Raw genomic sequence first — 17,312 nt, forward strand, 5'->3', positions numbered from 1 at the left:
TAGGTATTCCGTACACCCAGGCTGTAAGGCCCCGAAAAATTTCGCTAAGTAATTTAAGATTTTGTGGTGCCAAGGTAGGCTAATTATTTTATTTTGTGTGCAAACAAGGATTATTAATATGATGGATATCAATTGGATATGGTAATAAGTGTATAAGTCATATATAAGTTTTTTGGGGTCTAAGGAGAGGCCTAAATCTAAGCCAAGTTGGAAAATTACATGATAGACTAAAATTTCAAATGAGTACGCACAAGACCAAACTTTGGACGAGCATATCTACATATATCTAAAGAGCTATATGATGCAAAGCCTATAAAATTAAAGCCCTTTGAATCTATTTTCCAACGCATCAATCCGTTCCTTATTTGGATATGTATACAGAAAGTTATGACCATTTTACTGGATCTGTGTCATAAGCGCAGCCACGCATATTTTAAAGTTTCTGCCTTGTGTGCGCGGCCCGTGCGCGACCGCGCACATAGCAGCCTTATAAATACCCCCAAGACCAGGTATGGAGGGTCTCTAAGTCATTTTTTGAGCTAGGGCTTGCTCCATCAAGGGAAATCCGTTACATACTTCCCTCTCATGAACCAAGGTAATGTTTTTGGAGTATTTTAAGTTGATTTCTACTCTTAAACACTTATATTCACAAGGATTAATCTTGAAGATCCATAGATTTCCATTCAAATCCCTAAATTGGTCAAGAACACTACAAGTGGGGATTCTCAAGATTCTTACTACAAGAGGTATGTCTACCATCTCTAACTATTCTATGGTGATTATTTATATATGAAACATATGTTAGGACCTATGGGATGTCGATTGGAATCCATAAGTGTCTAACCTAGGTTGTGTTGGTGTGTACAGATTGTGAAATGGGTTAATTAAGGAGATTGATGGTTTGGGTGTGAATTGTTGGGCATGCATGTGCTAACGGAAGTTGTTGATAGCCTAGAGATGACGGTAAGGTGAATCATTGGTATGGAAGGTGGTTGTTAGGTGAAGAATTTCAGTTAAAGGAGGTTGTAGAAAGATATGCACACTAGTTGTTTGATAAAAAGTCTAATGACTTAAAGTATAGAAATCTTACTAATATTGGTACAAATGTGTTGCATTGTTGTAGATTGAAGTTGTTTAGTGTGGTGGACGTCGTGGTATTATTAAGGAGAAAATCTCAGGTATGTTGGCTAAACTTTCTCTCCTAGAATTGAATTCCATAAATGTTTCCATAAGTTCAAGTATGGTTGGCTCAAAATTCCTAAATTCTATAATCCGGGTTATTACCTATAAACTTGACTATTCCGAAATGAGCCTTATGAATGAATATATATGATCAAAGTATGGGTTGCGTATTAAAATGTTACGGCTTTGCGTTGTGTTTCAAATAAAGGCTAGTATGCCAAATTGTGTGAGAAAACTCGATATGCTTAAGACTCATAATTGCTCATATGTATACCTAAAGTCTTGATTGGAAATATATTGTTGGTAAAATATAAAGATGTTTGGAAGTGAAATAAGTGAATTGTGGATATGAAGGGTGGCCAACGGTGCCGATGAAATGAAATGATTGATGTGAGAAAGGTTATAGAGTGATCCTTGATTCAAGTGTTTATAAATGATTTCGGAAGTGGATTTGCCTAAAATCTTATATACTCAAGTCATGACCAAAAATGTGGTTGTGTTTACTAATGATAAGTCTTGTAAGTTTTCCCAACGTGTTTTGAGCTCTTAGATATTCATGAGTTGAAATTGTGTGTTTCCCTCTTTGGGAGAAAGTATTTCAAGAATTAAATGGTGTTACTTGTCTATGATTTTAACTTGTGCTTCGATTGCCAATCATTTTACTCCATTTATTGGAAAGAAATCTATTGTGTTTAAGTCTTCATTTCTAATGAACTTAAGGTTGTGATTTCCGAATTATTCTATATGTTGATAATTATGATGATGATCCATGAAAGGAAAGAAATGAAAGTGTGGAATATGAAATACGACCATTGTGCCATGAAAGAAGAATCTTATGTATGGCCAAAAGAGCAAATAAATTAATGATGTTGTGAGTAGTTAAAGGTACCAATGAAACTAAGTACGATATGAAAGGTTTATTGTGTATAATGTGTGAACCCTATGGACGGGCTATGAAACGCATAGATGTGTACAATAATATGTGAATCCTATGGACGGGCTATGAAACGCATAGGTGTATAATATAATATGTGAATCCTATGGACGGGCTATGAAACGCATAGGTGTATAAAATAATATGTGAATCCTATGGGCGGGCTATGAAACGCATAGGTGTATAATATAATATGTGAATCCTATGGACGGGCTATGAAACGCATAGGTGTATAAAATAATATGCGAATCCTATGGACAGGCTATGAAATGCATAGGTGTATAATATAATATGTGAACCTTATGGACGGTCTATGAAACGCATAGGTGTATAATGTAATATGTAAATCTTACAAATGGTCTGTAAAATATATATGTGCATAATAAGAAAGGACCGAATGGTTTGGGGAGATGCCTACTTAACACAAAGGGTAGGTGGTTTTTTTTTATTGCCCTTGATTATACATGTTGTTGTGATTACATTATATTTTGTATACCACGTATAGTTCATATGGTTGAATTGATCCCAAGGAAGTTCAGAGTGAGGTAAGTATAATCTAAACCTGAAATGTAAATCTATGGGACATTTTATAGTTGTTTGACGTACTATGATTTCCATTCTTGTGTGGTTATTCTATTTTGGAAGAGGACTTCTAGCTATACATACTAGTGCTATACGACGGCACTAACGTCCCTTTTGCCAGGGGCGCTATATCTTTAATTGATACAGGTGGTCTCACAGCAGGCAGCATCGATCAGTGATAGCAGTACACTCTTTCCAGCTGACTTGGTGAGCCCCACTCCATTTCGGGGTCTTGTATCTTGTGTTTCTCATCTACTTTGTATTTTGAGGTATGACCGGAGCCTTGTTGCTGGTATTTCCATATTACTCTCCAGTTGTATTTAGAGGCTCCGTAGACAGGTTTAGGGTGGTGTTTGATATTGGGAACTGAACTAGAAATGTTAGTATTTGGTAAGCATGATTTTTCATTAAATCTATAAACTCGAACTATTTTGGAAATGTTGAATGATGCTATTAATTGGAATGAAATGGAAGTGGTTAATAAAATATTTTTTAGTGTTTGATTAATGGAGTATATCACCTCTTTATTCAGGAATGAATTTGGGTAGAATAAAATCTAACAGGCTTGCTCAGTCGGGTTTACTCGGTTGAGCGCCGGTCGCGCTTCTCGATTTTGGGGCGAGACAAACTTGGTATCAGAGCCTAAGGTTTTAAAGTGTTCTAGGATGTCTCGGAGCCGTGTCTAGTAGAATCCTTCTTATCGGTGTGTTGTCGACCATATCTATAATTAGGAGGCTACTTGGACATTTAGGAATTTCACCCTTCTTTGATACTCCAGATCCTGCGGTAGAGCTCAAGATAGGGATCTAATTTCCCCGCTATGTCTTATTCTTAAGATGAGTAATCTTGATACCATAATCCACGAGTTTGAAGCAGTAAAAAGGGAATGACCCCACCATTTAATCCAAAGAAGAGTGCCCAAGGGTTTATTAGAAGAATGTATCAAGTCATGGAGGGATAGGTAGAATTTGTTGCTAAGGGGAGTACCCTTATTCTTATTAATGTCATTGCACCACCAGATCATGTGGTATGTCAGTATGGTACCAATGTATGTTACAAATGTGGAGTCAGAGGGCATCAGTTAAGGCGGTGCCCCGCTAATCTAAAGTTATCGAGTAAGTGATCCCTTAGTACATTATTCTGAACACCACATACTTTTCCTTATTATATATGTACACCTGTATTGGGATCTTGCATAGATATGGTCTTAACAAGAATCTGAATCACAAAAATTGCAAGTATCCACTTTCGGAGCGAGACGCATTATTCGTGAATCCACTCTATCACAAATTCTCTTATTTACAACCTCTTATGGGATTGAGCTCTATAAATTATGTCCTTGAATTGAGTTATAACTCTAGGATTAATACTTCCCACATGCTTTCCTAAATTCTCAACAAAGGACTATACCTGATAAATTTCTTATAGAATCTTTTTATTTTAATGGACAACTTGTGCTCACTTGTGCCTATGCATGCACCGTAGTAACGTTTACCTATGTGGTGTCAAGTTCCATGTAAATCATCCCAGTGTTGCGACCCTTCTCGAGTCACTCTTTCTCTCACTAGGTGTATATGGCTTCTCTGGTTTAAACAGTCATTCTACTTTCTTGCGAATATCATCATGAAACCTTCTCACTGTCTAGTAACATAATATCATACCTTAGCACCTATCATATGAGTTCATGTCGATCGAAATGATCACCGTGTGCATAAAGTCTCTCTAAAAATTGAGATCCTCACATCTCCGTCATAGAAAGATCTTGTGTCGCCATCTTAGTATAAAATATGTGTCCACTGGGGACATCCCGCAGTGAGTAGCTCACTTTGCTCCTTCATTGATATTATCATGAAGTATTTTCACTATCTAGTAACGTGAGGTATACTTGCTCGGAGTCACCTCCCCTTATATTTCATTCTGTTGTATTTCTTATTCAGACAGTGTTGTAGTAAATATTACATATTATTCTGTAGAGTTTATGACTCAGTTCCACCGGTTTTGGGAGACATGTTGGTAAGATCTTATTTTGGGAGTTTATCAGTCTTGCTTTAGTATTTCGGCTGATTATTTCTGTTAAGTTATTATTAAATGTTATGCTTACCTAGTCTTAGAGATTAGGTGTCATCACGACATCCTAAGGTGGGAAACTGGGGTCGTGATAATATACGTTGTCATTGGGTTAAAGCATGCGAGTGGAAATTATTTCTTTGTGCTAGGTTGTTTCATTAACTATGTTTTCCATGCTTAGGATAGATTATTACTCCTTTAATTATTCGCCTCGTATTTATTATTTATTTTAAAGATGTTGGGAATTTTGAAAGTTGAGTTTGGTATCATGGCACTATAATTGAAGTGAAATTGCCTCTCGCCTTGCATTGTTATCTCGTATTTGTATTATTGTTTAGTGAGGAAGAGTGAAAAGAACGAAGGGTGTTGTCATGACTTATTTGCAATCATTATCATCTATTGAGAGGTTGTGAGGATTAAAGCACGAAGGGTAATGTCGTGCATTTTATTACTTATCATCATTTATCATATTATTGGAGGTTGAGAATAAAAGCACGAAGGGTGATGCCGTACCATTTTATTTATGATATTACATGGTGAGGACGAGAGTAAAAGCACGAAAGGTGATGTCGTGCTATTTTTATTTCATTGCCTTATTAATTTCGAGATTGGTGATTTACTTAGATATATTGTTGCTTACTTCGGAAAATGTTATTTGGTGGTTTCGTACTTGTCGTTCTTATGATATTTCCCCTTTCACATGTTTTCACGACCCCAAGTTCCCTCCATAGGATGTCGTGACGGCACCTAGTCTCTAAGACTAGGTAAGCCTAACAACATGCGAAATAATTGCAATAAAAACTTAAAATCTAAAAACTTCAGTAACTACATAAATAAAATATGTAACTTAATATGTACAACTCGCAAAACCTACTGAAGTATAAGTCACAGCTCTAGTAACAGTACTGAACAATCTTGTACATCACTATCTAAGATAGTGTAATGAAATAAGGAAAACGGGATAGAAGGGGACTCCGAGGCCTGCGGATGCGGGCAGGTGTACCTTGAAGTTTCCAAAGCAACCTCAGCTCACTAATGCCAGGACTGATAGGAAGTACCTGGATCTGCACAAAAGATGTGCAGAAACGTAGTATGAGTACACCACAGTGGTACCCAGTAAGTGCCAAACCTAACCTCGGTAGAGTAGTGACAAGGTCAGGTCAAGGCTCTACTAGAGATTATATGAAACAAGACAAAAAAATATAATGATATAATGATAATGGAAATGGAAATGAAACAATAAGAAATTTACGGAAAGATAATAACACGGAATCAAGACAGTTAATACAATACGGAAGAAATAAGGATTTACATGTTAAGGAAACAAACAACCAAGGCAAATACCACAAATAGAGAAAGATCAACAAGGGACACTACCGAGGTACCGCCTCGTAGTCCCAAATCATAAAAGTAACTCACAATCGTTCTTTAAATCACCGCGGGAGCCTTTACATTTAATTTTAAAAATTATTTTTCCCGAAATAGCACCCCGCGTTTTAGCCCACCTTATCACACTTCATGGCTTCTAGTAGTTCCCCTAGTAGCCATGCGTATCAATCCCACCTTATCTCAATGCATGTGTTTCAACACCCAGACCTTATACCACCGCGTGCGTATCAATATCGCAACATATCACAATTCGCACATCAAGTGCCCAACATCACAACTTGCCAAAAAAATCCAAACAATAACGGAATTTCACAACAAGGAGCCCACGGATCAACCACAATGTATACAAAGTCTCAACAATAATAATCGGAGAGTAACTCAATAAAATGATGTTTCACAACTTACCCTTTGCCTCAATAGGAACCACGGCCTTTGCAACTCAATACCAAATTCAACGGTAAGATATTTCAAGAATAGCAATTTCAAGTAAGGATTCAACAGTTAAATAAAGAATACGGAATAAAAGAAAGCAAGTAATTCAACTAAATATGTAGGACATTTTGCAAATAAGAGGTACACAAGTAGTCATGTGAAATTAGACTAAATATGATGACTACGACATGTTGAAGTAACTCAATTAAAGCATGAAAGGAAACTATATAGCTAAAAACAAAAATTTCTCATTTAGCTTGTGTATGCACTCGTCACCTTGCGTCAACGGCTTTCACATATCACAATTATCACAACAATACCAAATCCTAAGGAAAATTTCTCTCACGCAAGGTTAGACAAGTCACATACCTCAAACCAAGCTAAATCAATCAACTAGAAGGCTTTTCCCTCGATTTTCTAACTCCGAACGACTTGAATCTAACCAAAACAATTAAATACTATAAATATAACTATAGGAAACTAATTTAAATAATAAAATTACGATCTTTGCAAAGAATTAAAAAATCGCCCCAAAAAGTCACTCCGAGCCCTCGCCTCGGAGCCTGACCAAAATTAAAAAAAATTTAAACACCTATTTGATATCGAGTCCAATCATACAAGAATTATTCAAATCCGACCTCATTTCGCCTTTCAAAACTCAAAAATTTAGCCTAAGAAGTCTGATCACTTTTCCCCAATTTTTCCAACTCTGATCCTTAATTACATGATAAAAATAATGATAGAGAAATTTAACCAAAATCGAGTTAAGAATCCTTTCCCTAATGATCTCTCTAATATTCCCTCGACATTTCGCCTCAAACCGAGCTCTCTAAGTCCTAAAATTTGAGATATCAAATAAACCCTCGATTTCAAACTTAAGTTCTGCTGCCCAGTTATTTACACATTGCGATCACGGAAATCCATTCGTGATAGCAAAGAGGAAAACAAGGTTGTCCCCAAAATGGAATTCGCAAACGTTGTTGACTACACGCGAATGCGGACAAATGATACACAGGCTTATGCGATCGCAGACTCGCCCACGCGATCGCGAAGAACAACTTCGCGCGACCCTGCTGCCTCACTTCCTTGTATGCGAATGCGATCCTCCATACGTGTTCATGAAGCACACGCTTCACCACTTCCATGATAACAACCCTCTCTCTGCGAAGGTGAAGAGTAAAAACCAATAGCCCACAAAATCCCTTCGCGATCGCGGACCAAAGCCTCGCGATCTCATTGAAGGAAACCAAGCCTGAGAAAATCCAGCAACTTCTGCTATTCCCAAATAATCTAAAATTCACCGAAAATGGTCTGAATCACACCCGAGGACCCTCGGTAACTCAACCAAACATACCAACAAATCCTAAAACATCATACGAACATGCTCAAAGTGCCAAATCACATCAAACAACGCTAGAATCACAATTCTCACATCGATTCAAACCTAAGAACTTATGAACTTCCGAATTCCAAAAGTAATGTTGATTCCTACCAAAACAACTCGGATTGACTTCAAATTTTTCACACAATTCATAAATGACATTACGCACCTGTTCCAACTTCTGGAGTCAGAATTTGACCCCGATATCAATAAAGTCAACTCCCAGTTAAACTTTTCAAAATCTTCCATTTTTCAACATTCGCCAATCACGCCGAAACAACCTATGGACCTTCAAATCAACATCCGGACACACTCCTAAGACCAAAATCACCCTACGGAGCTATGCAACCGTCAAAACTCCATTTTGGAGTCATCTTCACACAAGTCAAACTACGGTCAGCTCCTACGACTTAAACCTCCAACTTAGGGACTATGTGTCCCATTTCACTCCGAAACTCACCCGAAACTGAAACCAAACATCCCGGCAAGTTACATAACCACAATATAACATAGAGGGAGCATAAATTAGGGGATCGGGGCTAGAATACTCAAAACGACCAGTCGGGTCGTTACGTCTTTCCCCTCTTAAAATAAACATTCATCCTCAAACGAGTATAGAGACATACCTGAAGTGGTGATAAGATGCGGATAACGGCTACACATATCATGCTTGGCCTCCCAAGTCACCTCCTCGACTGGCTGACTCCTCCACTAAACCTTCACTGAAGCAATGTTCTTTAACCTCAACTTTTGAACCTGCCTGTCCAAAATGGTCACCGACTACTAAACATGAGAAAAATCCTTGTCCAACTGGACCGAGCTGAAATCGAACACATGAGACGGATCACTGTGATACTTCCGGAGCATAGAAACATGGAACATTGGATGAACTGCAACTAGACTAAGTGGTAGTGCAAGCATGTATGCTACCTCTCCAACCCTATCAAGAATCTCAAAAGGTCTGATATACTTAGGGCTCAACTTGTCCTTCTTCCCGAAGCTCATAACACCCTTCAATGGGCGAAACTCAGAGCAATATCCGCTCCCCAACCATGAACGCAACATCGGGAACCTTCCGATCCCCATAACTCTTCTGTCTGGATTGGGTTGTACGAAGTTGATCTTGGATCAATTTACCCAATAGCCTAGCCTCACCCGGCTTGAACCAACCCACCAGAGACCAGCACCGCCTACCACAAAAAACTCATACGGAGCCATCTGAATGCTCGACTGGTAGCTGTTGTTGTAGGCAAACTCCAAAAGCAGCAAGAACTGATCCCAAGAACCCCCAAACTCCATCACACACGCACGAAGCATGTCCTCGAATATTTGAATAGTGCACTCGGACTGTTCATCTATCTTAAGGTATAATGTTGTACTTAACTCCGCCCGCGAGCCAAACTCATGTTGTACAGCCCTCTAGAATCGTGATGTAAATTGCGTACCCTGGTCAGAGATGATAGATATCGGCATGCCATGAATCCTGACAATCTCGCGAATATAGACTTGAGCCAGCTACTCTGAAGAATAAGTAGTCACTACTGGAATGATATGAGCTAATTTGGTCAATACATCCACAATTACCCATATTGCATCGAACTTCCTCCGATTCTGTAGGAGCCCAACAACCTATAGTGATCCGCTTCTATATCCACTCTGGAATCTCTAATCTCTGAAGCAATACACTAGGCCGTTGATGACCATACTTGACCTGCTGACAGTTTAGGCATCGAGCTGTATATTCCACTATGTCCTTCTTCATCTGCCTCCACCAATAATATTGACGCTCTTTAATGTGATCATAAAGAGAAGACCGAGAAACCACACAAGCTAAAACTCGGCTCGACTCCAAAACATCCAATCTAACAAACTAGTTGGCCAAGGCCCGAACATCCAAGGCTAATGGTCTCTCTGCTACTGGTAGATATGCTAAACTGCCCAGCTCTCCACCTTGCGACTCAAGGCATCGGCCACCACATTGGCCTTTCCGAGATGGTATAGAATGGTGATATCATAGTCCTTAAGAAAATCTAACCAGTACTGTTGCCGTAAGTTAAGATCCTTTTGTTTGAACAGATGATGTAGTCTCTGGTGGTCGATGTACACCTCACAAGGGAAACCATACAAACAGTGACGCCAGATCTTTAAGGCATGAACAATAGCTGCTAACTCGAGGTCGTGGATAGTATAGTTCTTCTCATGCACCTTCAGCTATCTAGACGCATAAGAAATCACCATTCCGTCCTACATTAACACTACACCGAGATACGTGATGCATCACAGTACACAGTATAAGACCCCGAACCCAAAGTCAACACCAACATAGGGGTTGTAGTCAAGGTTGTATTGAGCTTTTGAAAGCTCTCCTCATATTCCTTAGTCCACATGAACGGAGCACCTTTCTAGGTCAATATGGTCATAAGTGCACAATAGATGAGAAACCCTCTACGAATCGACGGTAATACCCTATCAAATAAAGAAAACTCCGGATCTCAGTAGCTGAAGACGACCTGGGCCAACTCTGCACTGTTTCATCTTCTTCAGATCTACTTTGATCCCCTCATTCGACACTACATGACCCAAAAGTTCCACCGAATCAAGCCAGAATTCACACTTTGATTTGCATATAACCTCTTTTCTCTTAAAGTCTAAAGCACGGTCCTCAAGTGTTGCTCATGATCCTCCCTACTCCAGGAGTACACCAGGATGTCGTCAATAAACATAATGACAAATGAGTCAAGATAGGGATGGAATACATTGTTCATCAAGTGAATGAATGTTGTTGGAGAGCTGGGCTCCCAAACGACATCACAAGGAACTCGTAATGATCATATCGAGTCCTGAAGGTAGTCTTCGGGATGTCTGGCTCCCGAATCTTCAATTGATGATAGCCTAAACGTAAGTCAATCTTGGAGAACACTCTGGTACCCTGTAGCTGGTCAAATAGGTCATTAATACGTGGTAATAGATACTTGTTCTTCACTATAACCTTGTTCAACTGGTGATAATCAATGCACATGCGCATAGAACCATCCCTGTTCTTTACAAACAAGATCGGAGCACCCCCAAGGTAATACACTGGCCCGGATGAAACCCTTATAAGCAACTCCCGCAACTGCTCCTTTAACTCCTTCAACTCTGGTAAGGCGATACGATATAGTGGAATAGAAATGGGCTGAGTGCCTGGTAAAAAATCAATACCAAAATTGATATCCCTTTGAGTGGCATGCCCAGAAGATCCGCCGGGGATACATCTGGATAATCCCTCACTATCGGTACTAACCCAATGGTAGGAGTATCAATAGTGATATCTCCCACATATGCTAGATACGCATCACACGCCTTCTCAACCATCTGCTGAGCCTTTAGAAATAAGATAACCCTGCTAGGAAAATAATCCAAAGTACCTATTCACTCTAACCGTGGCAAACTTGGCATGGTCAGTGTCATAGTCTTGGAGTGACAGTCAAGAATAGCATGATAGGGAGACAACTAGTTCATGCCTAAAATAACATCAGAATCTACCATACTGAGCAACAATAGATCGGCTCTGGTCTCAAAACCACTAAAAACAACTAAACACGACTAATACACACGGTCAACAACAAGGGAATCTCGTACAAGTGTGGACACATAGACCGGAGAACTCAAGGACTCACGGGATACACCCAAACATGGAGCAAAGTAAAATGATACGTAGGAATAAGTGGAGCCTGGATCAAATAAGACCAATGCATCTCTATGACAAACTGAAACAATACATGTGATAACTGAGTCGGATGCAACTACCTCCATCCTAGCAGGAAGAGCATAATATCTGGCGTGACCTTCCTCTCTAGGGTGACCTATACCTGCCCGACCTCCACCTTTAGCTGGTGCGGTAACCATGGCATGTAGACCCGACAAAATACGCGGAGCCTGAGTAGTTTGTGGAGGTGCACCTCTCTTGAGTCTGGGTCAATCCCTCACTATATGACGAGTGTCACAATACTCAAAACAAGATCTCAGAGGACGTGGCTGCTGTGACTGGCTCAGGCCTGATCGGCTGGATTGATCGCTGAAAGCACCCAATACAGGAGGTGCACTAGACAATGGCGGTGCATAATGGGGAACCTGGGGCCTAGGAGTGGCCGGAATACCGCTGGAGGCTGGAAGTGTCGAATGAACAAGGCAGCTCACATAGCCCCTATAATGACGGGCTGCAATTGGGGCACGGGCACTAAATTACGCACATGTTTCAACTTCCGGAATCGGAATCCGTCCCCGATATCAATAAAGACAACTCCCGGTCAAACTTTCCAAAATTTTCCATTTTCCACATTTGCCAATTCATGACGAAACGACCTACGGACATCCAAATCAACATCTAGACATGCTCCTAAGAGCAAAATCATCCTACGGAGCTATTAGAACCGTTAAAACTCCATTCTGGAGTCATCTTCATACTACTCAAACTAACATCTAGACATGCTCCTAAGAGCAAAATCATCCTACGGAGCTATTAGAACCGTTAAAACTCCATTCTAGAGTCATCTTCATACTACTCAAACTACGGTCAACTCCTACGACTTAAACCTCCAACTTAGGGACTATGTGTCCCATTTCACTCTGAAACTTACTCTGAACAAAAATCAAACATCCCGGCAAGTTACATAACCACAATATAACATAGAGGGAGCATAAATTAGGGGATCGACACTAAAATACTCAAAATGACCGGTCGGGTCATTACACATGTGCCCTCCCAATTAATGTTTTAATTGCCCTACCTATTATTTTGTTGCTCTATGTATATACGGTACAGGTTTCAAGTTGGTGTCTTGTCATAGCCTCGTCACTACTTTATCGAGGTTAAGCTCGACACTTACGGAGTATATTGGGTCGGTAGTACTCACGCTACACTTCTGCACTTCTTGTGTAGATACTGGTGTTGATCCCAGCGGCGTATAGTAGTTTTCTACTCGAATTCAGTCACATTTAGAGACTTGAGGTATGGCTGCACGGCATCCGTAGTCCTGAAGTCCCCTTTTTTCCCCATTTTACTGTTTATCTAGTCTTAGACAGTTGTGCTTTGTTTCAGACCATTTATGTAGTACTCTAGTTGCTTATGTACATGTGACTTTGGATTTCTGGGAGTAGTTAGCATCACCTTACTTCTATTAACACTGTGTTAAATTCTGAGTTTATTTATCGTTAAATATCATTACTCTATGTTAATTTTTAAAAATTGAATAATTAGTTTAACATTGTCGGCTTGCCTAGCAAGTAGATGTTAGGCGTTATCACGGTCCCATGTTGAAAATTCAGGATTATGACACGTACATTTAAATTAATCGTGTTAGTGAGTTCCGGATACTATATGATTAAAGCAAACAAGAAATGAAATTCACATAGAGAACTTATATAACTAATCTCATTAATCATTATTACCCTCCCTTAAAAGTTTAAAAAGAACCTTAAGGTTATCCGAATGTATTTTATATGACCTGCTGATAATAGGCGAAATCTAGGTAATTTAGCTATTGTTTATGCTTTCGCTTGATTATATTCCAATGACATATTATGGTTAATTGATGAAAAATAGGCTCTAATTGTGATATGTATACATTGCAGGATGAAGAGCCTATATGATGCTTTCAAGAGGATATTGGAATGATTTATGAGCAAGAACAACCCCTCGGAGTCGAGTGCGCGTAAGGACGAGACGAAAAAATGGACGAAATCAAGCTCCAGGTGCGCGAAGAAATGCGCGATGTCGCGCAGTAGTTCGCGCGTAAGAAAGGCCAAGGCAGAATCATGCGCGGAGAAACGCGCGAAGTTATGCGCGAGCTCGCGCGTGTCCGGTCCGGAAAAACGTTATTTAGGGGTAAAATTGGAAATCTGGAGGGAAACCCGTTTAACCTATATAAAGTCTAGCTCGCCCAAGGTTAAAGAGAGGAAGTTTTTCATAGTTTAGTGGAGGAAATAGAGAGGCAAGGAGGAGTTTTGACCATCAAGTTCTTCTTTTCTTCTCTTGTTTTTGCTGTTTTGTGATGAAATTAAACTTATTTATGATGAACACTAGTATGAGTGGCTAAAACCCATTGTTCTGGGGTCATGGGTGAAACATGAATGTTGTTGTTTGAAGTTTAATTCTACAAAGTTGGTTTATCATATTGGGTTGTTTATTTAATTCTGCGGTTAATTATTTTGCTGAGTAGCTAACAGTGAAATACTATCTACGAATCTTTAGTTGAACTCGAAAGTGGGAACTTTAGATTACATATAGAATTAAATAGAGCAAGTTCTTGAACCCGGGCCTCGGGGAACGGATTTGCAATTGGGATAGACATATACCTGATTGTCTTGCTTGGTTGAAATACAGGAATTGTAAATGCGTTCTTGTTAATTTTAATACCATAGACATAAAGGCGTTGAGTTGACTTGAATAGGCGAGTAAGAACTCGACAGATTCTTATGAGTAATATCAACCCTGTCAATCAATAACACAAATAAATTGATTAGTCATTTTGAGCCAAGAACACAACACGATTGTTGACTATGCCCGTGACCCTGGAATATCTTCTCCTACTGTTTGTTACTCGTAATTGTTATTCGTTTGGGTACTTGTGTTAGTTAGATTAATTCTTTATAGTTTAAGTAGTAAAACAATTACATCTCTCTTTAATGAACAATCTCTTAGGTAGATAAAGAAATTGGGTTTGAATCAGTCAACAGTTAATCATAAGTCTTCGTGGGAACGATACTCTACTCACTACTCTATTACTTGACGATCACGTGCACTTGCGTGAGTGTTTTGGTCGCAACACCTGCTATTGGCATATTTTATCTTGGGTTGTTTCTCCTATGGTTTGGTTAGATTTTTTCGCTTAATAATTTGACTTATCGTTATCAGTTTTTAAATCACCATGTAATTAAGTCATTTTATTTGATCTTAGCTAAGATCATTGATTCAGATTCACAGGAAATTATTGATAGTTTGATCAGGGTCGAAGCGAGCTCATCAGCTACGGGTTCGATCGAACTCAGTAGTTTTGATCCAAACCCTGTACTTGTCTTATGAAATTTATTGAATATGTACTAAATATTAATTAAGAACTCAATAACTTAAAAAAATTGAAACTTCGAACCCATGACCTTCAAATCCTGGTTCCGCCTCTAAGATTGACGCTTGAACTTAAAGTTGAGCCATTATACTAGTCATATGTACACGATATGATGACACGTAATGGAACTATTTTCTTAATTTTATGTGGATTATTTAACAATATATAAGTGAAGGGTCTTTGGACGACCAAGGGTATTTCGGTATCTCGAATTGCTTCCAATAATTGTACTTTCTATAGTATCACGTGTACAATTTATCATAGTTCTATTTGTAGTGTTCTTCGTATATTTGAGAACATATTTCGTATGCACTTGTGTTCCTCTTAGTTATATTGCTTTTCAAAAATAGTACTTGATAAAATTAGTGAGTAATTAATTATTTACCTAGTTCAAGCAATTTCAGATTTTTATTGTAGTAATGCAGTTTTAACGTTTTTTCTTAATTTGGTTATGTTCTAATTATAGTTGTACTTTTTTTAGTTAGAACATTAAAACTTTTCCAATTAAACTTAAATTTTCAGATTTGGTTAACGTTATGCATTTGGAAAGTTTGATTTTTATTATTTTAATTCATTAAAACATTCCTATTCAAGTTAAATTTTAAATCTTCCTAGAACTCCTAAATTTTGATGAATTTCTAAACACATTAAATTATTTTCCTATTTGAGTTAAATTTCAAAGATTCTGGTACTTAGTTTCTAATCAAAACTTTTAAATTTTAGTTAGTATGATAAAATATTTACTTCGTTAACTTAAAAGTTTAGATTTCTTTGATTTCTTTCATTTATAATATTTGGTTAGAAATTTATTATGATGAAGTCTTGATATATATAAATAGCCATGATATTCTATTTCTCACAAGTGTCATTTCTTAAAGAAAACTATTCAACAATAAGTTTTATATTATACTTCTTTATAATTTTATTAGCGATGGAGGGTAAGAAGACTAGAGGACGACAAAAAATTCCAATGAAAAAGATAGAAAGTGAAGATGACCGCTATGCGACATTTTCAAAGCGTCGTTTGGGTCTATATAAAAAAGCTAGCGAACTTGTTAAGCTATGCCATGTTGACATTGGAATTGTACTCTTTTCCCCAACCGGTAAGCCTTTTTCATTTTTTCATCCTACACCTGAAGCAATTATTGATCGTTTCTTTAATCCTAATACGCAATTAAGTGAAAGTACTCGTCTAGTTGCGGCTAATGCACGAAACAAAGTGAATCAACTCAATAACAAGAGGGAAGTGTTTGACAATATAAAAGAAATTACAAGTGCTCATGCTCTTCTACTTGACAAAATGAAAGAAAGCGGGCAGGAATACTGGTGGGAGTCAATTGAGCAGTTTAATGCAGATGAAGTAACAAAGTTTGAAGATTGGTTAAGCACAAATATTTTTAATATAAATAATCGCTTGAAGCAGTTGGAAAATGAGGCTTCATCTTCATCTTCATCTTCTTCGTAGCTTCTCTAAAAAATAATTAATGCACCTAATGTTTAGGATGTGAGGTATTTTATTTTGTACTTTTTAGTTTGTTTTTATGATGTTTCAAGTTGTATTCTCCTAAGATTAATTTCCATTATTAATATATGATAGTTTTTATTTTTTATTATACGTTTTCTCCGATGTAAATTCTTACTTCTGTATTCAGACATAAATTATAATCTTATAAATATCACAATCAAAACATAACGTGGCTAAGGGTTTTATTCACTTCCATAGATATTAGTATATATATAGATCTAATCGAAAAAGCACATTTTAATGTGTTATGCTCGTGAAAAAGAAAAAAAAAAGAATCAGATCCGAAGACAAGAAGAAATACGGAAAAAAAAATTGTCCATTATCTTATATTAGTACTTTAAGCATTTCATACAGCATTTTAATATGCAATATAATTAAGAGAAATAGCGCATATATATATATATATTATAAAAGTGGGAAGCTCTTAACTAGAAAGTTAAATTACCATAATACCCTTTTAAATAAATGTAAATACCATAAATATTGTAGTTAAAAATAAATATTTATTAAAAAAAATTAATTTGAAGTGTCCTTTCAGAAAAGTTGTCCCCTTTTAATAAGCAACTAAATATCTCCATTGAATTTAGTGAAATAATCATATCTATTTAAATGCCAATGATGCATAAAGCCTTTAGTCCTATTTTAAATGCCAATATACATAAAACCAATAACCGTATTGGCACATAAATCCTTCTTCAAAAATTAGGCTTTTAT

General features: G+C 37.8%; 1 protein-coding gene across 1 annotated transcript; it reads left to right on the top strand.

The window, feature by feature from the left end:
• Window positions 1–16,004: 16,004 nt before the first annotated feature.
• LOC104244934 (agamous-like MADS-box protein AGL29) lies at window positions 16,005–16,538 on the top strand. The gene has a single exon (XM_009800457.2). The coding sequence runs from the start codon at window positions 16,005–16,007 to the stop codon at window positions 16,536–16,538; it is 534 nt and encodes a 177-aa protein (XP_009798759.2).
• The last annotated feature ends 774 nt before the right edge of the window (window positions 16,539–17,312 follow it).

This window comes from Nicotiana sylvestris, chromosome 9 (genome assembly GCF_000393655.2).
Source record: "Nicotiana sylvestris chromosome 9, ASM39365v2, whole genome shotgun sequence".
In the NCBI taxonomy this organism is placed as follows: Eukaryota; Viridiplantae; Streptophyta; class Magnoliopsida; order Solanales; family Solanaceae; genus Nicotiana; species Nicotiana sylvestris.